This window comes from Cherax quadricarinatus, chromosome 19 (genome assembly GCF_038502225.1).
Source record: "Cherax quadricarinatus isolate ZL_2023a chromosome 19, ASM3850222v1, whole genome shotgun sequence".
Taxonomy (NCBI): Eukaryota; Metazoa; Arthropoda; class Malacostraca; order Decapoda; family Parastacidae; genus Cherax; species Cherax quadricarinatus.
In genome coordinates, this window is record NC_091310.1 from 14,825,085 (window position 1) to 14,842,855 (window position 17,771).

Genomic DNA, 17,771 nt, shown 5'->3' on the forward strand with positions numbered 1-17,771 from the left:
TATATATTATATTTATATATATATATATATATACGATATATATATACATATTATATATATATAATATATATATATATGTATATATACATATATATATATATATATATATATATATATATATATATATATATATAAAATGCCTAAACTGCGAACAAGCTATACAAAATGCAAAATAACCACGAGAGGAGTTGAATGATATCTGTAGGCCTTTCGTGTTTCAATCAACACATCATCAGGAGCTTGCAATGTTGCAGAAATCAGCAAGGAATCAAAGAAGATCCGGTCAAGAGAACGACTCTAGCTAGAATGAGACGCCCTCAAACAGGACATATGTGCCATGTGCCAGGAAGATGAAGGCAAGATATTAAAACAGTAGTAGAAGAAGCATAAGGAACCCCATCGACATTAGATATTTAGTAATGACCTAGTGAATGCAATATTAGTACATGATAACATGAGGACATAAGAAAGAAGGAACACCGCAGCAGGCCTACTGATGCATGCGAAGCAGGTCCATGTCTCCCCCTGGCTTAGGCCAATGACCACCTAGTCAGGTCACTTCCATTTAAGGAAGGAAGACGGCATCAGACCTAGTAGCCCAAGCTAGACAGGTCCAACCCACACCCACCCACTCATGTATTTATAGAACCTATTTTTAAAACTACACAACGTTTTCGCTTCTATGACGGTACTCGGGAGTTTGTTCCACTCATCCACAACTCTATTATCAAACCAGTGCTTTCCTATATCCATTCTAAATCTGAATTTTTCCAACTTGAAAACATTGCTGCGAGTCCTGTCTTGGCTGGAAATTTTCAGCACGCTATTTACATCACATTTATTTTTGTCTGTTTTCCATTTATACACCTCAATCATATCCCCTCTAATTCTACGCCTTTCTAGAGAGTGCAGATTCAGGGCCCTCAGTCTATCCTCATAGGGAAGATTTCTTATATATGGGATCATCTTTGTCATCCTCCTTTGTACGTTTTCCAGTGCATTTATATCCATTCTGTAATACGATGACCAGAACTGAGCAGCATAATCTAAATGAGGTCTAACTAAAGATATATAGAGTTGAAGAATAACCTGAGGACTTCTGATATTTATACTTCTTGATATGAAGCCAAGAATTCTGTTAGCTTCATTGCGAACACTAATGCTCTGTTGTCTTGGTTTTACAATACTGATAACCAGAACTCCTAAATCCTTTTCGCAATCAATAGTACTAAGATCTACATTATTTAGTTTATATGTGGCATGGTTATTTTCCTGTCCAACATTTAGAACTTTGCATTTGTCTATATTAAACTGCATCTACCTCTTCTCCGACCATTGCATCAGTCTATTCAAATTATCCTGGAGTGCTCTAATGTCCTCATTACAATGAACTGAACAGCCTATTTTGGTGTCATCAGCAAATTTGCTTTTGTCGCTATTTATTCTTTCATCTATGTCGTTTATGTAAATTGTGAACAACAACGGGTCCAACACCGACCCCTGCGGAGCACCGCTTGTGACGTGCCCCCATTCTGATTTCACCCCATTTATGCTAACTCTCTGCTGCCTATCTGTCAACCATGCCTCTACCCAGGAAAAAAATTCTCCTATTCTGTGTGCCTTAAGTTTCCTCAATAGCCTCTGATTTGGGACTCTATCGAAAGCCTTACTGAAGTCCATAAACACAATATCATATTCATTACAATGATCTGCCTTCTCAAACACCTTAGTGAAAAAAGTTAGTAAATTCATAAGACAGGAACGCCCCTTTGTAAAACCGCGTTGAGATTTATTAATCAATTTATGCCTTTCACGATGGCTACGAATTATTTCGGCAATTACTGATTCCATAAATTTTCCCACTGTGGAGGTAAGGCTTTTTGGTCTATAGTTCGAAGCCAAGGACCTGTCACCTGCCTTGTAAATAGGTATTAAATTAGCCATATTCCTCTTATCAGGCACTATGCCAGTTTGTAGTGATACGTTGAGAAGATTATCCAAAGGTTTGCTAAGTTCTTCTTTACATTCCTTTAAAACTCTTTCAAGCAATTCATCATGGCCTTGGGTTGTGTTAGGTTTTAATTTCTCTATTTGTCTGAGGGCCAAGTCACTAGTTACGTCAATCGTGCGTAATTTATTATCGTCCTGTTCTACATAATTTATTATTTCTGGAATTTCGCTAGTATCTTCCTGGGTAAAAATTGAAAGGAAGTAAGCATTGACAATTTCACACATATCCTTATCACTGTCAGTGATCTGACCTGCGTTACTCTTAAGTGGGCCAATCTTGTCCCAAATCTTACTTCTGTATACCTGAAAGAACCCTTTTGGGTGAGTCTTCGAATCCCTTGCGACCTTAGCTTCATAATCCCTTTTTGATTTTCTTATTCTTTTTTTTATTATTTCTCTCTGATTTGTTAACTGCTCATTCCCTTTCTGATACGCCTATATATGCCTCTCTTTTGACCAATGAGATGTTTTAATCTATTGTTCATCCATTTGGGATCGTTTTTGTTAGATCTCATTTCCCTACTCGGAACAGAAGTTGTTTTAGCAGCTAGAACTATGCTCTGAAAAATGTCATACTGGCAACCAACACCACCTACACGACCCATAGTCAGTTCATTCCAATTTAGTCCACCCAGGTAATTTCTCTTAGAGATTTGATAGCAGTTATCTGGGCAATTCCATGATATATTGAAACTATGTGATTTGTGATCACTTTCCCCAAACTCATCATTAACCTCAAGATTATTAATTAGTGACTCTTTGTTGGCAAGAGCCAAGTGAAGCAGATTGTTTCCTCTACTTGGTTCTGTCACAAACTGTCTTAAAAATCCTGGATTCTATCAAGAAAGTCACTAGACTTAAGATTTTCTGTCATATTGTTCCAGTCATTTTGTCTAAAGTTAAAATCTCCCATTAACACAACATTTTCATATCTAAATGCCTTATGAATATCGTCCCATAACATCTTACTGCACTCCCTATCAAGGTTTGGGGGCCTATAACTCACACCCAAAATTAATTTGTCACGACCCTCGAGAAACTGTAGCCAAACAGATTCTGTGTCCGATGTTTCTAATCTTATATCATGTTTAACACAATTTAAATTATCTCTGACATACATCGCCACTCCACCGCTGGTTTACCTGAGATAGTATGTCATGCCCATTAAGCCGAACAGATAAGTTTGGCCTATTCGATAAGTGTGTTTTTTGCCGAATATATATATATATATACATATATATATATATATATATATATATATATATATATATATATATATATATATATATATATATATATATATATATATATATATATATATATATAATTTTAAGAAATATTAAATAAATTTAAGATGAATAATTTTTTAGCCAAAGACCCCGGATTTGCTAAAGTTACCAGTGTTCTGAACATTATTCTCCTGGTCTGGCCTCATCCCACCTCTTCAGAATTCTTTGAGAATTACAGTGTATGTGACAGAAGTTAAGGTTATCGTTTTTGTTTACATAAAAAATTCTCTTTGAAACGTTTCTTATTGTTGAAGAACTGAGACACTTATTCAACGCATGGGAACCTTTATCGAAGAAACGTTTCTCCACACAGTGGCTTCGTCAGTCCAATACAAAGTAGAAATGGGTAAGGAGAGGAGGAGTTTGAGGTAATCAGTCCCTCAACCTGGAATCGATGTGTTCAGTCCATCACTCTTGTAGGACGTACAGTATGGGGCCAGAGAGGTGGTTTATATACTGCAATCAGATGAGTCAAAGCAGGAGGAGGCGGTATCACAGTGGGACCTGCCACTAGTGTAAGTAGGTCGTCGTCCAAAGGTTTTCAAAACCATTCATCACATCTGTCAGACACTGCAAAATCATGGGATCATGGTACAAAGACTTCAACGCTTGTCCAACCTTTGGACGACGACCTACTTACACTAGTGGCAGGTCCCACTGTGATCCCGCCTCCTCCTGCTTCAACTCCTGTGACTGCAGTATATAAGCCACCTCTCTGGCCCCATACTGTACTTACTACAAGAGTGATGGACTGAACACATCGATTCCAGGACGAGGGACTGAGTACCTCGAACTCCTCCTCTCCTCACCCATTTCTACTTTGTATTGGACTGATGAAGCCACCGTGTGGCGAAACGTTTCTTCAGTAAAGATTCCCATGTGTTGCATTAGTGTCTCAGTTCTTCAACTTGTCGGTTTTTAAGACCATTCATCGTTTCTTATTGTTCCTCGACGTTTCACCCAAGGATGTTACCATTCTGTGTGTTCATAGAAACACAGAGAATGGTAACATCTGCACTATATTTAATCACTTTAGTTTATAACTTTCTCACAAGGTCTTTGTTTGTAGCTCCAGTGATAGTCGCTATACACGCTTTAAATTTGGAAAGCGCTATAGATTTTGGCCTTCTTAATGAGGCTTAAAACCCTCAATCATGATACCATGAGATCACTTACCTGAGAGACATGTACTTTTGAATGGTCGTGTTAGCTAGCAACATTTCCAGTGCTCTGCCCAAATGTTCCTACTATCACTATTACCTCCACTGTTATTAAATATTTTGCCAGGAAGAAATCCCGTAAACTTACCGAGTCAAATGCAGGTGTTATGTCACTCCATGTGGTAGATGTGACAGATTAAATAGTAAAATTTCGAGGAATCTTGAGCTGTGTTTGAATGATCATCAGTACATGAAGTAAGGATTGCCCTAAGAGTGTCTACATGGTACACCGATATTTCCTTGGACACCTCTCAAAAAAAAAAAAATAAACAAAAAAAAACGGGATGAAGGAGGAGTTACAAACGTAACTGGGGAGTTTTAGCTTGTCAGGATCTTGCCTAAAGGAATATTACCTAATCAGAATACAGTGATACCTTTCTCCAGACCATGACCATCCACATGCTCAACACCTGACTTGTTCCAACTACATATACTCTACTTTTCTCCAAAGGATTGAAACTTTCCTAATAAATGGCCTTATGCTGCAATTTTCTTTTTACATACATTTTGGTATTTGATACTGTCTTTGACCTGTCTTTAGGAAACACATTTCCCGATGAACTTGCGAGTTATGGTGCACTGGAATTGGAGGTGGATCAGTGATTATTTAGGCAGCAATATCGTGAAATTCTCTTGGCCTGGCACTAGTACTGCATAGAAGGCTTAACGCCCAAACAGATTTGTCGATTTTGGGTGAGCAAAGTACAAACGCTGTTTCCCATTGGCGGCGCTTCTTCCAAGACGATAATGCACCAATTCACACACATCTAGAGTTGTTCAAAACTGGCAAAAATATGAAAGTAAAGTATAACACTTGGATTGACCCCCACAATCGCCGGATCAAATATTATCGAGCATCTGTGGAGTCAAATGAAACAGCGTGAAGGAACTGATTTCCTCCATCGTCCTCTTTGGAAGAGGTAGAGCAGGTTTTGCTTGAGGAATGGCTCAAAATTCCCGTGGATAATGTTCAAATGAATTAATTCCTCGACGAACTGGTAGAGTGTTAGTTGTAAATGGAGGACCAACTCCATACTGAAAATAAAAAATGTTAAATAAAAAGTGGTTAATATTATTATGTACCGTGAAAGCTTCATGTGGCCGTTTGAATATATTTCATTGGGTTGTCGTTAGGTTCAGGAAGCAAACCAATTACCAACAACAACAAAAATTCACCTGGAGACACCAGCCCTACAAGGAACTTCGATATCCCTCAGTTCCATATATAAGTCGCCTCATTATGTAATTTTATGCTAGTCAGTTAATTATATGCATATATAAGTTAATTTTTCTTAAACCTAACTTACCCTAGGGAATTTTTTATTTTACGTTTTTGTAAAGACCAGGATCAGGAAAATATAAATTAACCGACGTGCGTACAAAAATGCTTGTTGTATTTAGAGGAAAGGTTGTATGGAGAGATCATTTCACTGTTGGAAAGGCAGTCAAATGAGGGACTGATGAATGTACCTCAACAGAGTGAAAATCTGACACTGCTACGTCAGCCACACGCAGTGGATACCTGCTGTCTTCTCGTAAGCAGTTTGTTGTATCTCTATCATGCATTTAATGTGGTATTTTAATAGTGGTTATTTATTTATGAATGGAGGTTGACCTAATGTAACTTAGAAATTTACTGGAAACCGTTTACCTGGAGTTTACCTGGAGAGGGTTTAGGGGGTCAACGCCCCCGCGGCCAGGTTTGAGACCAGGCCTCATGGTGGATCAGGGTCTGATCAACCAGGCTGTTACTGTTGGCCGCATGCAAGCTGACGTACGAACCGCAGCCCGGTTGGTCAGGTACTGGCTTTAGGTGCCTGTCCAGTACCTTCTTGAAGATAGCCAGTGGTCTATTGGTAATCCCCCATATGTATGCTGGGAGGCAATTGAACAGTCTTGGGCCCCGGAAACTTAATGTGTTGTCTGTCAGTGTACTCGTGGCGCCCCTGCTTTTCACAGAGGGAATACTGCATCTCCTGCCGAGTCTTTTTTCATAATGAATGTTTTCGTGTGCAGGTTTAGTACCAATCCCTCCAGGACCTTCCAAGTGTATATTATCATGTATATCTCTCGCCTGCGTTCGAGGGAATACTGATCATGGACCTTCAACCGTTCCCAGAAGTTCAGGTGCCTTATCGTACTTACGTGTGCCGTGAAAGTTCTTTGTACACTCTCTAGGTCTGCAATGTCGCCAGCCTTGAAGGGGACCGTTAGTGTACAGCAGTACGTGAGAAATCCACAGTTTTCAGGTATATGAGAAATCCACGAGGAGCATCGCTGGTATACAATACCGACGAGGAGCATCGCTGGTATACAATACCGACGAGGAGCATCGCTGGTATACAATACCGACGAGGAGCATCGCTGGTATACAATACCGACGAGGAGCATCGCTGGTATACAATACCGACGATAGTCTTCACCAACTCAATGACCCAGAAGCTGATTACATCGTCTTTTGTATATAGTTCTTCAGTTTTTACATTATGTCTCTGTATTGATAAAGCCATTGGATGACAAAACGTTTACAAACGACGATCCTCAGATGTCACACACGTGTCTAATTCTTCAATAAATGCAACGCTTAGCGTAATCTTTAAAACTCTGAACATCATACATAATATGCATAGAACTTTCAAGAAAACTTCTTCAAAACGTAAGAAAGAATACGTACATACCGAAATATTCATTTAGCCAAAATATTATGAAATACTGTTTTATGAGCTCAGTAGGTGTCACGTCGAGCCATATTGGGTAACTGAAAAAAAAAACCTGGAAATTCCTGCATTACAATATTGAACTGAGTAAAAATTCTTCAGCAGTAATAGCTGTGATGGTGATATACAACAAAAATATCTGAGCGAGCATCCGTGAAAAAAAAGATTAATAAGCAGAGATGATACCTTAGGTTTATTAGCAAAGTGCATTAAGCAAGAAGATACACAAATATATGACGGCCGAAACAAAATGGGTATTACTGTAGACAATTATATTATCACCAAATAAAACAAAAAATAGCAATGTTCACAAATGTATTAAAATATCCTATCCAGTGTCTCGCTGAATTAAAGTATTTTGCAGATTTACGAGCAAACAAGGAAGGCTAGTACTGAATATCAGAGGGGCGTGGAGTATGTGTGGGAGGTTAACGACGGTGAGTGCATTCACCAAGGTGACGAAGTACACACGCACATCATCCTCTGGTATTGTCTCGTGGGAAGCCTGACTGCTCCCATGAGGCCTTTATCGTGACTGAACAAGCATTTACTAAGTAGTTATCGAGATTAATGTGTTTACTGGTCGATATATAAATAAAAAACTATAGTTATTTGAAAAATAAGAAAGCGTCATATGAAAGAGATCAAAAGATCTACAAATAAACAGAGAGACAGAAAGGGAGAGCGGGAGACTTCAGATTTAATAATCTCTCAGGAATAAAGGAATGAAACGTTGTTTTCTTGGCGGTGAGCTGGAAGGAACTGCCTTTCGCGGGAGAGGAGAAAGTTATTTTCTCTATGAAGGAGAGTGGACTAATCCCTCTCTGAATAATTTGAAGACATTTTTATGTAATATGTAATAAAAAACATCTAAAAAATGAGAATTCATTATATAAACATACATAGGTATGTATATGTTAAATTTAAGTATCTCTATAACTTACAGTATTTCTATAATTTCTTTATTAAAGAACTGGTGATTTTTTTATTGTATTATGATATAAATTAAAGCCATCTGACTTTAACCTGTAGGTTATCCAGTATTTAGCAATGAATCTGAAATTCAGTGGCACTCACAACGAGGCAGCAGTTTATATAAATAGATAATATTTATAGTCGTGTCAGACCACTGTGAAGATGCGAGTAAAAAGTTGTGAAAGCCGAGTCAACAAGTGGTGACTGAAGGCACGTTGTGAATTAAGCTTTTACTGATACAAAGTTTCGTTCTGTGCAGAGTTTAATGAGTTATGACATTATAAAGCTCTACACAGTGAAACGTGTTCCTAAGAAAAGCTTATTTGGTGACGTTCTTGTTTTTTCATTATTGCCTGGAGGGGGATTTCGGGGGTCAACGCCCCGCGGTCCCAGTCCATCAGCAGGCCTCGCGGTGGATCAGTGTGTTACTGCTGGCATCACTTAAACTAAGATACGAACCACAGCCCAGCTGGTCAGATACTGACTTTAGGTGCCTACCCAGCTTCTTGAAGACAGTCAGGGGTGTATTGGTAATCCTCCTTATGTAGTCCTGGAACCCTGACACGTATTGTGTTGTCTCTTAGCGTACTCGTGGCGCCCCTGCTTTTCACAGAGGGGATGTTGCATCGCCTTCCGAGTCTTTTGCTTTCGTAGGGAGTGGTTTTTGAGTGCTGATTTGAGACTAGTCCCTCTAAAAAATTTTCCAAGTGTATATTATCATGTATCTTTCTCGCCTGCGTTCCAGGGAGTACAAATCAAGGGATTTCAACTGTTCTCAGTAATTTAGGTGCTTTATGATACTTATAAGTGCCATGAAAGTTCTCTGTATATTCTCAAGGTCTGCAGTTTTGCTGCCTTGAAAGGGGCCATTAGTATACACCAATATTACAGCCTAGAGAGAACAAGCGAGTTGAAGAAAATCATCATGGGCTTGGCATCTCTAGGTCTGAAGGTTCTTATCCATTCTATCATTTTCCTAGCAGATGTGGTAGTTACATTGTTGTGATTTCTGAAAGTGAGATTCTCTGACAATATCACTCCTAGGTCCTCAAAATTAGTTTTTCGCTCTATTCTGTGGTTGGAATTTATTTTATACTCCGATTCAATTTTTATTTCCTAGAGTTTTCCATAGCGGAGTAATTGAAATTTGTCCTCTTTGAACTTCATATTATTTCCTGCTGCCCATTTAAAGATTTGGTTGATGTTCGCTTGGAGATTTGTAGTGTCTTCGATGGATGATACTGTCATGCAGTTCTGGGTATTAACAGGAATGGAGGACACGGTGCTGTCGCTTACATTTCTGTCTATGTCAGTTATAAGTATGAGGAAAAGGATGGGAACGAGTACTGTACCTTGTGGAACACAGCCTTTCACTGTATCCTCCTCTGACTTTGCTGTGTTTACAATTACTCTTTGTGTTTGTTTGCTATGAAGTTATAGATCCATCTACTCACTTTTCCTGTTATTTCTTTATCACGCATTTTGTGTGTTATTACTTCATGATCGAGCTTGTTGAAGGCTTTCGCAAAGGATGTGTATACTGCATCTGCATTTTGTTTCTCCTCCAGAGCATCCAAGACCATGTATTTCTTGGCTCCTGAATTATTCCTTAAGCTTAAGTTCGATATTATTTATTAATCTGGCCAGTGAATATTTTCGCGTTTCAGAAATACTAGCCCCTTTCACCAGCTCTGTGACCATTCGCCTTCGCCTGTAGGAGCGTCTCTCTTTCTAGTTTGTTCATGGCTTTAGACCCAGGATATTTGCAAAAATAAATGCTGTCCTATTGATGGTATGTAGGGAGCCTTTATTTGCTGGCACTAGTATCTGCCATCATATGCCATTTACATTTGATGGGAGATGAGGTGACGGCTAAGGTCAGGCTAAGTCACTAGTGTTGAAAGCTGCATGACAATCTGGCTCCTTGCTTCATTTCCTTGGTTTTCCTTGTCCACTGACTTGATATTTTTTATTAAAATAAGGACAGTTATATACAAGTATTTTGCTTTTCCCAATTGACCCAATTTGTTCAGAGTTTTTATTACTTATTTTCTCCGTGTCCGTCTGTATCTGTGTCCTAGAATTTTTCAAAGACGAAACTAACATCATTGAAGCTCATCTTTTTCTTCATATTCTTAACAAACGAGTAAAACCATGCTGGCCAGATCAACCAGATATATACAATACTGGTGTCAAAATTAAAATGGGTAAATCGGAAGTTATGCATTTAAATAACAAAAATTCGCAAATTGAGACTTGAACAGCAATATAAGAAAGCAAACTTGTCTTTGTGAAAAATTCACTAATGCTGAAAGATTAAAATCGATCGGAGGATGTATTTGCTAGTTATCTTACAATAACCATTAATTAATCCCATTTTTTTATGTTAGAAAGTTTACAAATTTGCTCCTTAGAACTTATGCTTCTTGATATAAATCACAGTAAACTGTTTTCCTTACTATGTACGCTTAAGCATTGCTGTCTAAGCTCACCATAACTTCCAAGTGCTTTTCGAATTCTGTATGGCTAAGTTCTATATTATTTAGTTTATAAGTGCTAGGATTATTTACATTATCGAGCTTCAGGGCTTCGCATCTGCCACTTTTCATGAAGATCAGTGGCATCTATGTCCGGATCAATTATACTGCCTATTTTTGTTTTGTCTGTGAATTTGCTCATTCCACTTGTTATTCGGTCATTAATGTATATTATGAACAACAATAGTCAAAAACGGATCATTGTGGAACGTCACTTGTGACTGATCTCAAGCCAGATTTCACTACATTTATGCACTCTCTCTGCTCTCTGTTGGGCAACCACATTTCTATCCATGACAATACTTTTCCCAGTGCTATGAGCTGTCACTTTCCTTAACACTGTTTTGTGTGATACTGTATCAAAAGCTTTACTAAAATCCAAATAAATAATACCATATTCTTCATCGCAATCAACTGCCTCAAATGCTTTACTTAAAAAAGTTAGTTAAATAGCTAGGCAGAAACGGCCCTTCGTGAATCCACGCAGTGTATCTAAACGAAATTATGCTTATGAAGATGGCTTCATATATCATCTATAGCCGTCCTGCTCCACCTCTGGTTAGTGTGACTTTGTCAATGGTCCAAGTCGGACCGAAACGTCGTCATAAGCTTCTCTCTTTTATGTGCGGGTTATTTATGTATCATCTATAACTGACAAGTAATTTGCCTACATTTGAGGTCATGCTTATTGGGCGGTAATTTGACGGTAACTTGTCCCCTGCTTTAAAAACTGGAATTAATTTAGCCATTTTCTACATCTCATATATTTTACTACAGCTGCTTGAAGAGATACATAGGAAAGGTTAGCTAATAGTTCACAGAGTTCCATTTTACACTCTTTAAGAACTCTTGAAGAAAGTTTATCAGATCCTGGGGATTTATTTTGCTTTAATCGGACTACTTTTTGATTACAAATATCCCTAGTAATAAAGTTGGTAGAATTACCGACAATATGTAAAGTAAAAGGACACAAGTGCAAGTAATGTGACATTTATTGTGGCAACGTTTCGCTCTCCAGGAGCTTTATCAAGCCATTACAATGGCTTGATAAAGCTCCTGGAGAGCGAAACGTTGCCACAATAAATGTCACATTAGTTGCACTTGTGTCCTTTTACTTTACAAATATCCCTAGTGACTGATATTACATAATTTATTTTCTTGAAGCCTACTGCAGTGTTCCTTCTTTCTTATGTTCTTATAAAAATTAATTACTGGAATATCGTTAGGAAATAATCTTAAAAAAAAACTAACACACTTCATTCTGTCCAGAGTTAGTTTTAAGAGGACGTAATTTTTTTTCTAGCGTCTCTTCTATATACCTGGAAAAAACCTTTCGATTTTTTTTATGACCCTCATCTCTTTTGATACATCTACAAATTCCTTTCTTAAGCCTATTGCTCATTTTCTTAAGGTCAATTTTATTCGACCTTATTTTTTTATATGGAATAAATGTTCTTTGTTCAGTTTTTATAGTGTTTAAAAAGCTGTAATATTGATAGTTCTCTTCGTTACCCAAAACCACAAATGATAGGTTTTCATTAAGCCCTTTGTAATCGGCTAAGGAAAAATCTAAGACCGTTACTGAATTATCCCTATTAACGTATTTCCATTCAGTGCACTGAATCGTGCATCAAGGAGTTCCAAGAATTCCTACACCACTCTACACAGAACTCTGCTTTAAAAAGGTCCACGTGCTCCGTCACAACTGCTTTGAGCTCTGCTTGAAGAAGTTACACGTGCCCGAACACTTTCAATATCATAACGAACAATAAGTATGTAATATGCAGTGAAAAAACTAACAGTAATAACAAATAATGTTTAGAGAGTTAACTTGACATAGCAGACGTGCGTACTGCCATTACCTTTGTAACTTGTCATGATTGTGACCAGACTTACCTGGAGTTCATTACCTTTGTAAATTGTGAGTTCATTACCTTTATAAATTGTGAGTTCATTACCTTTGTAAATTGTGAGTTCATTACCTTTGTAAATTGTGAGTTCATTACCTTTGTAAATTGTGAGTTCATTACCTCTGTAACTTGCTCAGCTATCAAAACTTTGGAGTCCAGTCCCTGGACCAATTATGTACCTCTGTAATCTTTTGACTACCGCCCACAGGATGGGTATGGGGTGCATAATAAACATATTAAACTAACTAACGTACTGCCATATGATGATCAGTTAGTTTAATATGTTTATTATGCACCCCATACCCATCCTGTGGGCGGTAGTCAAAAGATTACAGAGGTACATAATTGGTCCAGGGACTGGACTCCAAAGTTTTGATATCTGAGCAAGTTACAGAGGTAATGAATTCACAATTTACAAAGGTAATGAACTCACAAATTACAAAGGTAATGAACTCCGGGTAGGTCTAGTCACAATCATGACAAGTTACAAAGGTATTTACAGATTACAGAGGTACGTAATGGATCCAGGGACTGGGCCCCAAAGTTTGGATGGCTGAACTAGGTACAAGGTAATGAACACACAAGTTACAAAGGTAATGAATACTGTAAGAATGGTTACTTACGTTTATACATGGCTACAATCATGAACAAATTATAGTGTAATGAGCAATTCACACTTCCACACCCGGTCACAACTGTAGTGAGTTATTGGTGCAAATGTTGATTGTTGAGTCACACACCACACACACACACACACACACACACACACACACACATATACAAATTCATACACACACACACACACACACATAAACACACACACACACACACACACACACACCTACACAAACTCATACACACACACGCACACACTCATACCGGTGAAGAGCAACCGGTCAAGAGGCGGGGCCAGGAGCTAAGACTCGACCCCTGCAACCACAAATAGATGAGTACAAATAGGTGAGTACACACACACACCCACTCATACACACACACACACTCATACACATACACACGCACACACAAACACACACACAAACACACACACAAACACACACACACACACACACACACACACACACACACACACACACACAAGCACTGGACAAGCATCCAAAGTCAGTTCCTGATCAACCGGGCTGTGGCTCGTACGTTGGTTTGCGTGCAGCAACAGCCCGGTTGATCAGGCTCTGATCCACCAGGAGGCCTGGTCACAGACCAGCGATATCGCATTTTGAGCATTTTTTTTTAAATCGCCGGCACTGTTATCATTTATTTTTAACCTTTCAACTGTTTAAGGGCTAGAAAATTCCTCTTCTGATCGTTCTCAAACCCTGAACACTAGTGAATCTTAATTGGAAGTATATTTATATTAAATTTGGGTTATGTGGGTGCTAATATTTTTTATAAATTTTATCCATTTGGAATATATAAAAAATAAAAATTAAATATTATTTTCTTACAGGATTGTAGAGAATTTTAAGTGTAAATGAAAAAAGAATATTGCAAAAAAAATTTAAAATCCGATATTTTACGGTGTTTCAAGTTTAACGATGAGTAACTCCTATTTATGGGAACATTCTCAGCAACATTTTCGTTTTTCCTTACGAATTTTCGTTTATTACTCAAGAACTTTTTATTCGAGAGGCTTAAAATTTACAACACATGTGTAATGTATCTTGGGAAACATTCATAGTGCTACATGGGCCATTTTCAAATTTTGCTTCGATATTGTATGTGGAGACAGGCTCCTCTGATCGGCTTCAAAATTTCAAAAAATAAGGGTGTGTGTTGATGCTACTTTGTCACTTTTAATCTCGAAATGGTATTGTATTATTTTACTTTACTGCATTATTTTGCCTTCATGCCGATAAAGGGCTCTTGAACCAAGGAACTGGACATATCATCCCTCCCTGGGATCGAATTTGAATACTTCTCATTCCATAATCGCTTTATGAATCCCATGGATTTAAAGCATTCCTCTTATTAAAATATAAATCTTGTGAACAGCATCAATCTTCAACAGCTGAGGCATCATATGAAATGGAAGGAACATTTCAGAGGCTTTGACTGTGTTGGCACAAATTTTGTTGGATTCTTTGCAAACAGTGGAAAATGCATCTTCTGGCCAGCTTTAAACTTTTTATGCTAATACTTTTTCCCTAAAGGAAAGAATCGCTTCATGTTATGTTACATTAGATATCATGTGCGAAATAGTTCGAGAATGTCTCTACTTATTAGAAATAAGTAAATGTTTGACTTTATTTGGTTGTCTAAGTTAAATCAACTTAATGTTCTTCTATGTGCCTATGACATTTGTATGTCCTCAAGGCAATCGTTAAAAAAGAATATGCTCTGTACACTAAGCTGACATAAAACTTTTAACACCTGCTCAGTTTTACTTAAAGATAAGTCTGGATTGATACTGGCCTGTGTATGTTCCAATTCGCTTATTTTAGAAGAAAGTGGGTAAATTTATGGGGTTGTTTCTGAATGTCGCATATGATTAGTATAAACTTTTCCCTGCAAATTATTGGAAGATCAACATCTGAGCTTCTTCAGGATCAATGTTCATGTGTATTTTAGGATATTCGTCTCTGTTTTTCTGTGAAAGATAGGATTTAGATTTGGTTTGTATATATCTTAATTTGCTATTTTTATTAAAAAAAAAAAAAACATTGAATTTCAGTTTCGTTTACCTATTGAAATTTTAACTAATTAAATGCCTAAATTTTATCACATTATTACCCGGGCACTGGAATCCTGACCAGAGCTAATTGTATACTTGTGCTGTACCTTTTTAAGATCTGTAATTCTTCAATTTGTTTTACATAAAAAATCTATCCCATTTTGTACTGGGATCTTATAGACACCACCATCAACATTGTTGTGTCTCATATAATTATCAGCGAGAGCAGAAGTGTACTAAGAAGTTCTTCTTTACCCCAGCAGGAGAGCATCCGGCGGCCATGCAGGGAGGAGAGAGCACCAGCGTCCACTGCCAGTCCCTGCTCGCTCTCCTCTTCCTCGGCTTCGCTGTGGCCAAGTTTCACCAGCTCACAGAGAGATAGTCATTCTTCATATGTATATGTTTATACACACACAAAATGCTGTTAACGCTATACATGACGCCTCAGATTGGTCTAGGATTTAGGCCAGCATTACATTCAAGCTTTCTGGAATATAATATGATTAGTTTTGTATAAAAATAAATTGTATAGCCCGTAATAACTTAAGATTTAAACGAGGAGTATTTGATTCATGTGGGAAGAAATTAACTTTTGTACAGTTCTAATTATTATTAAAGATTATATAGATTTCTATTTTCCTGGCAATTTATTTAATTTTTTTTTGTAAAAACTGCCTTTGTGGGTCAAAGTCAACTCTATGACCTTACACGTGGTTTATGTTTTATGCAAATTATTTTTGTCAGCAAACTAATACCAAAAACAGTCACCAGCAATTAACACTACTACTTGGTTTCTAACAGTCATCTTAGAAAACACTGAAAATGCAGAACATAATTTGTGAATTAACTGCAATTACCCCGAACTAACGATGAATTACGAACTGTAAATTATATGTAATAATTATTTCGATATGTGTAAATGTGACAAATTATTGAGTGGTATGAACTGTTAGTCATACATATATTTCAAGCTTAATTCTGAAACTAACAGCTGATACAGAAACGTAGAGTGTAAATTTGTAAAACATTGAAAAGGTAAGTGTTATCTATATTGTTGGAGCGCACGAACCCTATCAGGTCACAAACATTAAGAATCATGTAAAATATAATCATGTGTGTGTGAGAGAGAGAGAGAGAGAGAGGGAGAGAGAAATTGCGTTCCTAATTTCGTCCGTGTGCTAGTGTACATGAGTTGTCTTCAGAAACACGAGGGTCACCCACAACTCGAGAAGCAAGAAAACAATTAACTCGTGCTATGGAAACATCAACTGATCAGTAGCTGCTCCTCATTCATTACAGTGCTTATTTCTGTGCCTTGTTTGCTTAATCGAGCCTCGTATGCCATGATCAATTTGGGCAAATACCTTTAATTGAATTTACAGTATATCCAACTTCGGCCTTTTAAAAAAAGTCTGAGATTTAAAGGTAAAATTTGTACAAGAACCTCCAAATTATTATTAACTAGAGTATTTTATCTCAGCACTTTTTATTATCATGAAGACACTATATTCCAAGCCTCCACCTTGTAGTAAATGAATTAAAACAACCACTATAATTACATTATAATTAATATATTACGCAGTTATTCAATTTCACAAAAAAAACGGGAATAACACCAATTAATAAGTCCATTTGTTGACAGTATCCTGATTTTGTTTTACTTACAGCGAATTCTTGAATCACATACGCTATCAGTCGACATTACTTTTACGATTATCCAACTACAGATGTTAATACTGTTATATATTATTGGTGTTAACTGTTTTACTCCTGTGACCACCAGCTTTAGTTTCAGAAAGTCAAGGTACAGTAGTTTCAAAACGAAATGTCAAAATTATTTGAAATTTAAAATTACAAAAAATGAAATGTTGCTATTCTGCTTTGAAAGTGAAATTAAATACAGTTCAATGGCAGTTTTTTTTTTAATTTTATTAAGAAAGTAAATATTAACATTTCGATTGACATACATACATATGTCGTGCCGAGTAGGTAAAACTGGTCAATTAACAAGAACTCATTTGAAATTAAGTCCTTCCTAAAATTTTCTCTTATACGTTTAAAGATATATTTTTTCACTAATGTTTATGTAAAGATTAATAATTTTGTACCAAAAGAACCTTAGAAAACTTATTTACCCTTATTTTAACAAGCACAATTTAATTTAGCCTAATACAACTAAATATATTTTAGATAAGTTTACAATAATTTAATAATAAACAAACACAATGAAATGTATTTTTTTCATTGGGTTCAGAATGATATTTGCGAAATTATTGCATACACAAATTTCTGCTTGCTATATATATATATATATATATATATATATGTATATATATATATATATATATATATATATATATATATATATATATATATATATATATATATGTCGTGCCGAATATATAAAACTGGTCAATTAGCAAG

At 36.9% G+C, this 17,771-nt stretch overlaps 1 protein-coding gene across 1 annotated transcript in view; it reads left to right on the forward strand.

Moving 5' to 3' along the window:
• Window positions 1–17,444, forward strand: part of LOC128688246 (protein amalgam-like) — a 696,845-nt gene extending 679,401 nt beyond the window's left edge. Inside the window, exon 5 of the mRNA XM_070086552.1 lies at window positions 15,611–17,444. Within this exon, the coding sequence (XP_069942653.1) occupies window positions 15,611–15,729 (119 nt within the window). The 3' untranslated portion in view covers window positions 15,730–17,444. The remainder of the gene's footprint in view (window positions 1–15,610) is intronic.
• The last annotated feature ends 327 nt before the right edge of the window (window positions 17,445–17,771 follow it).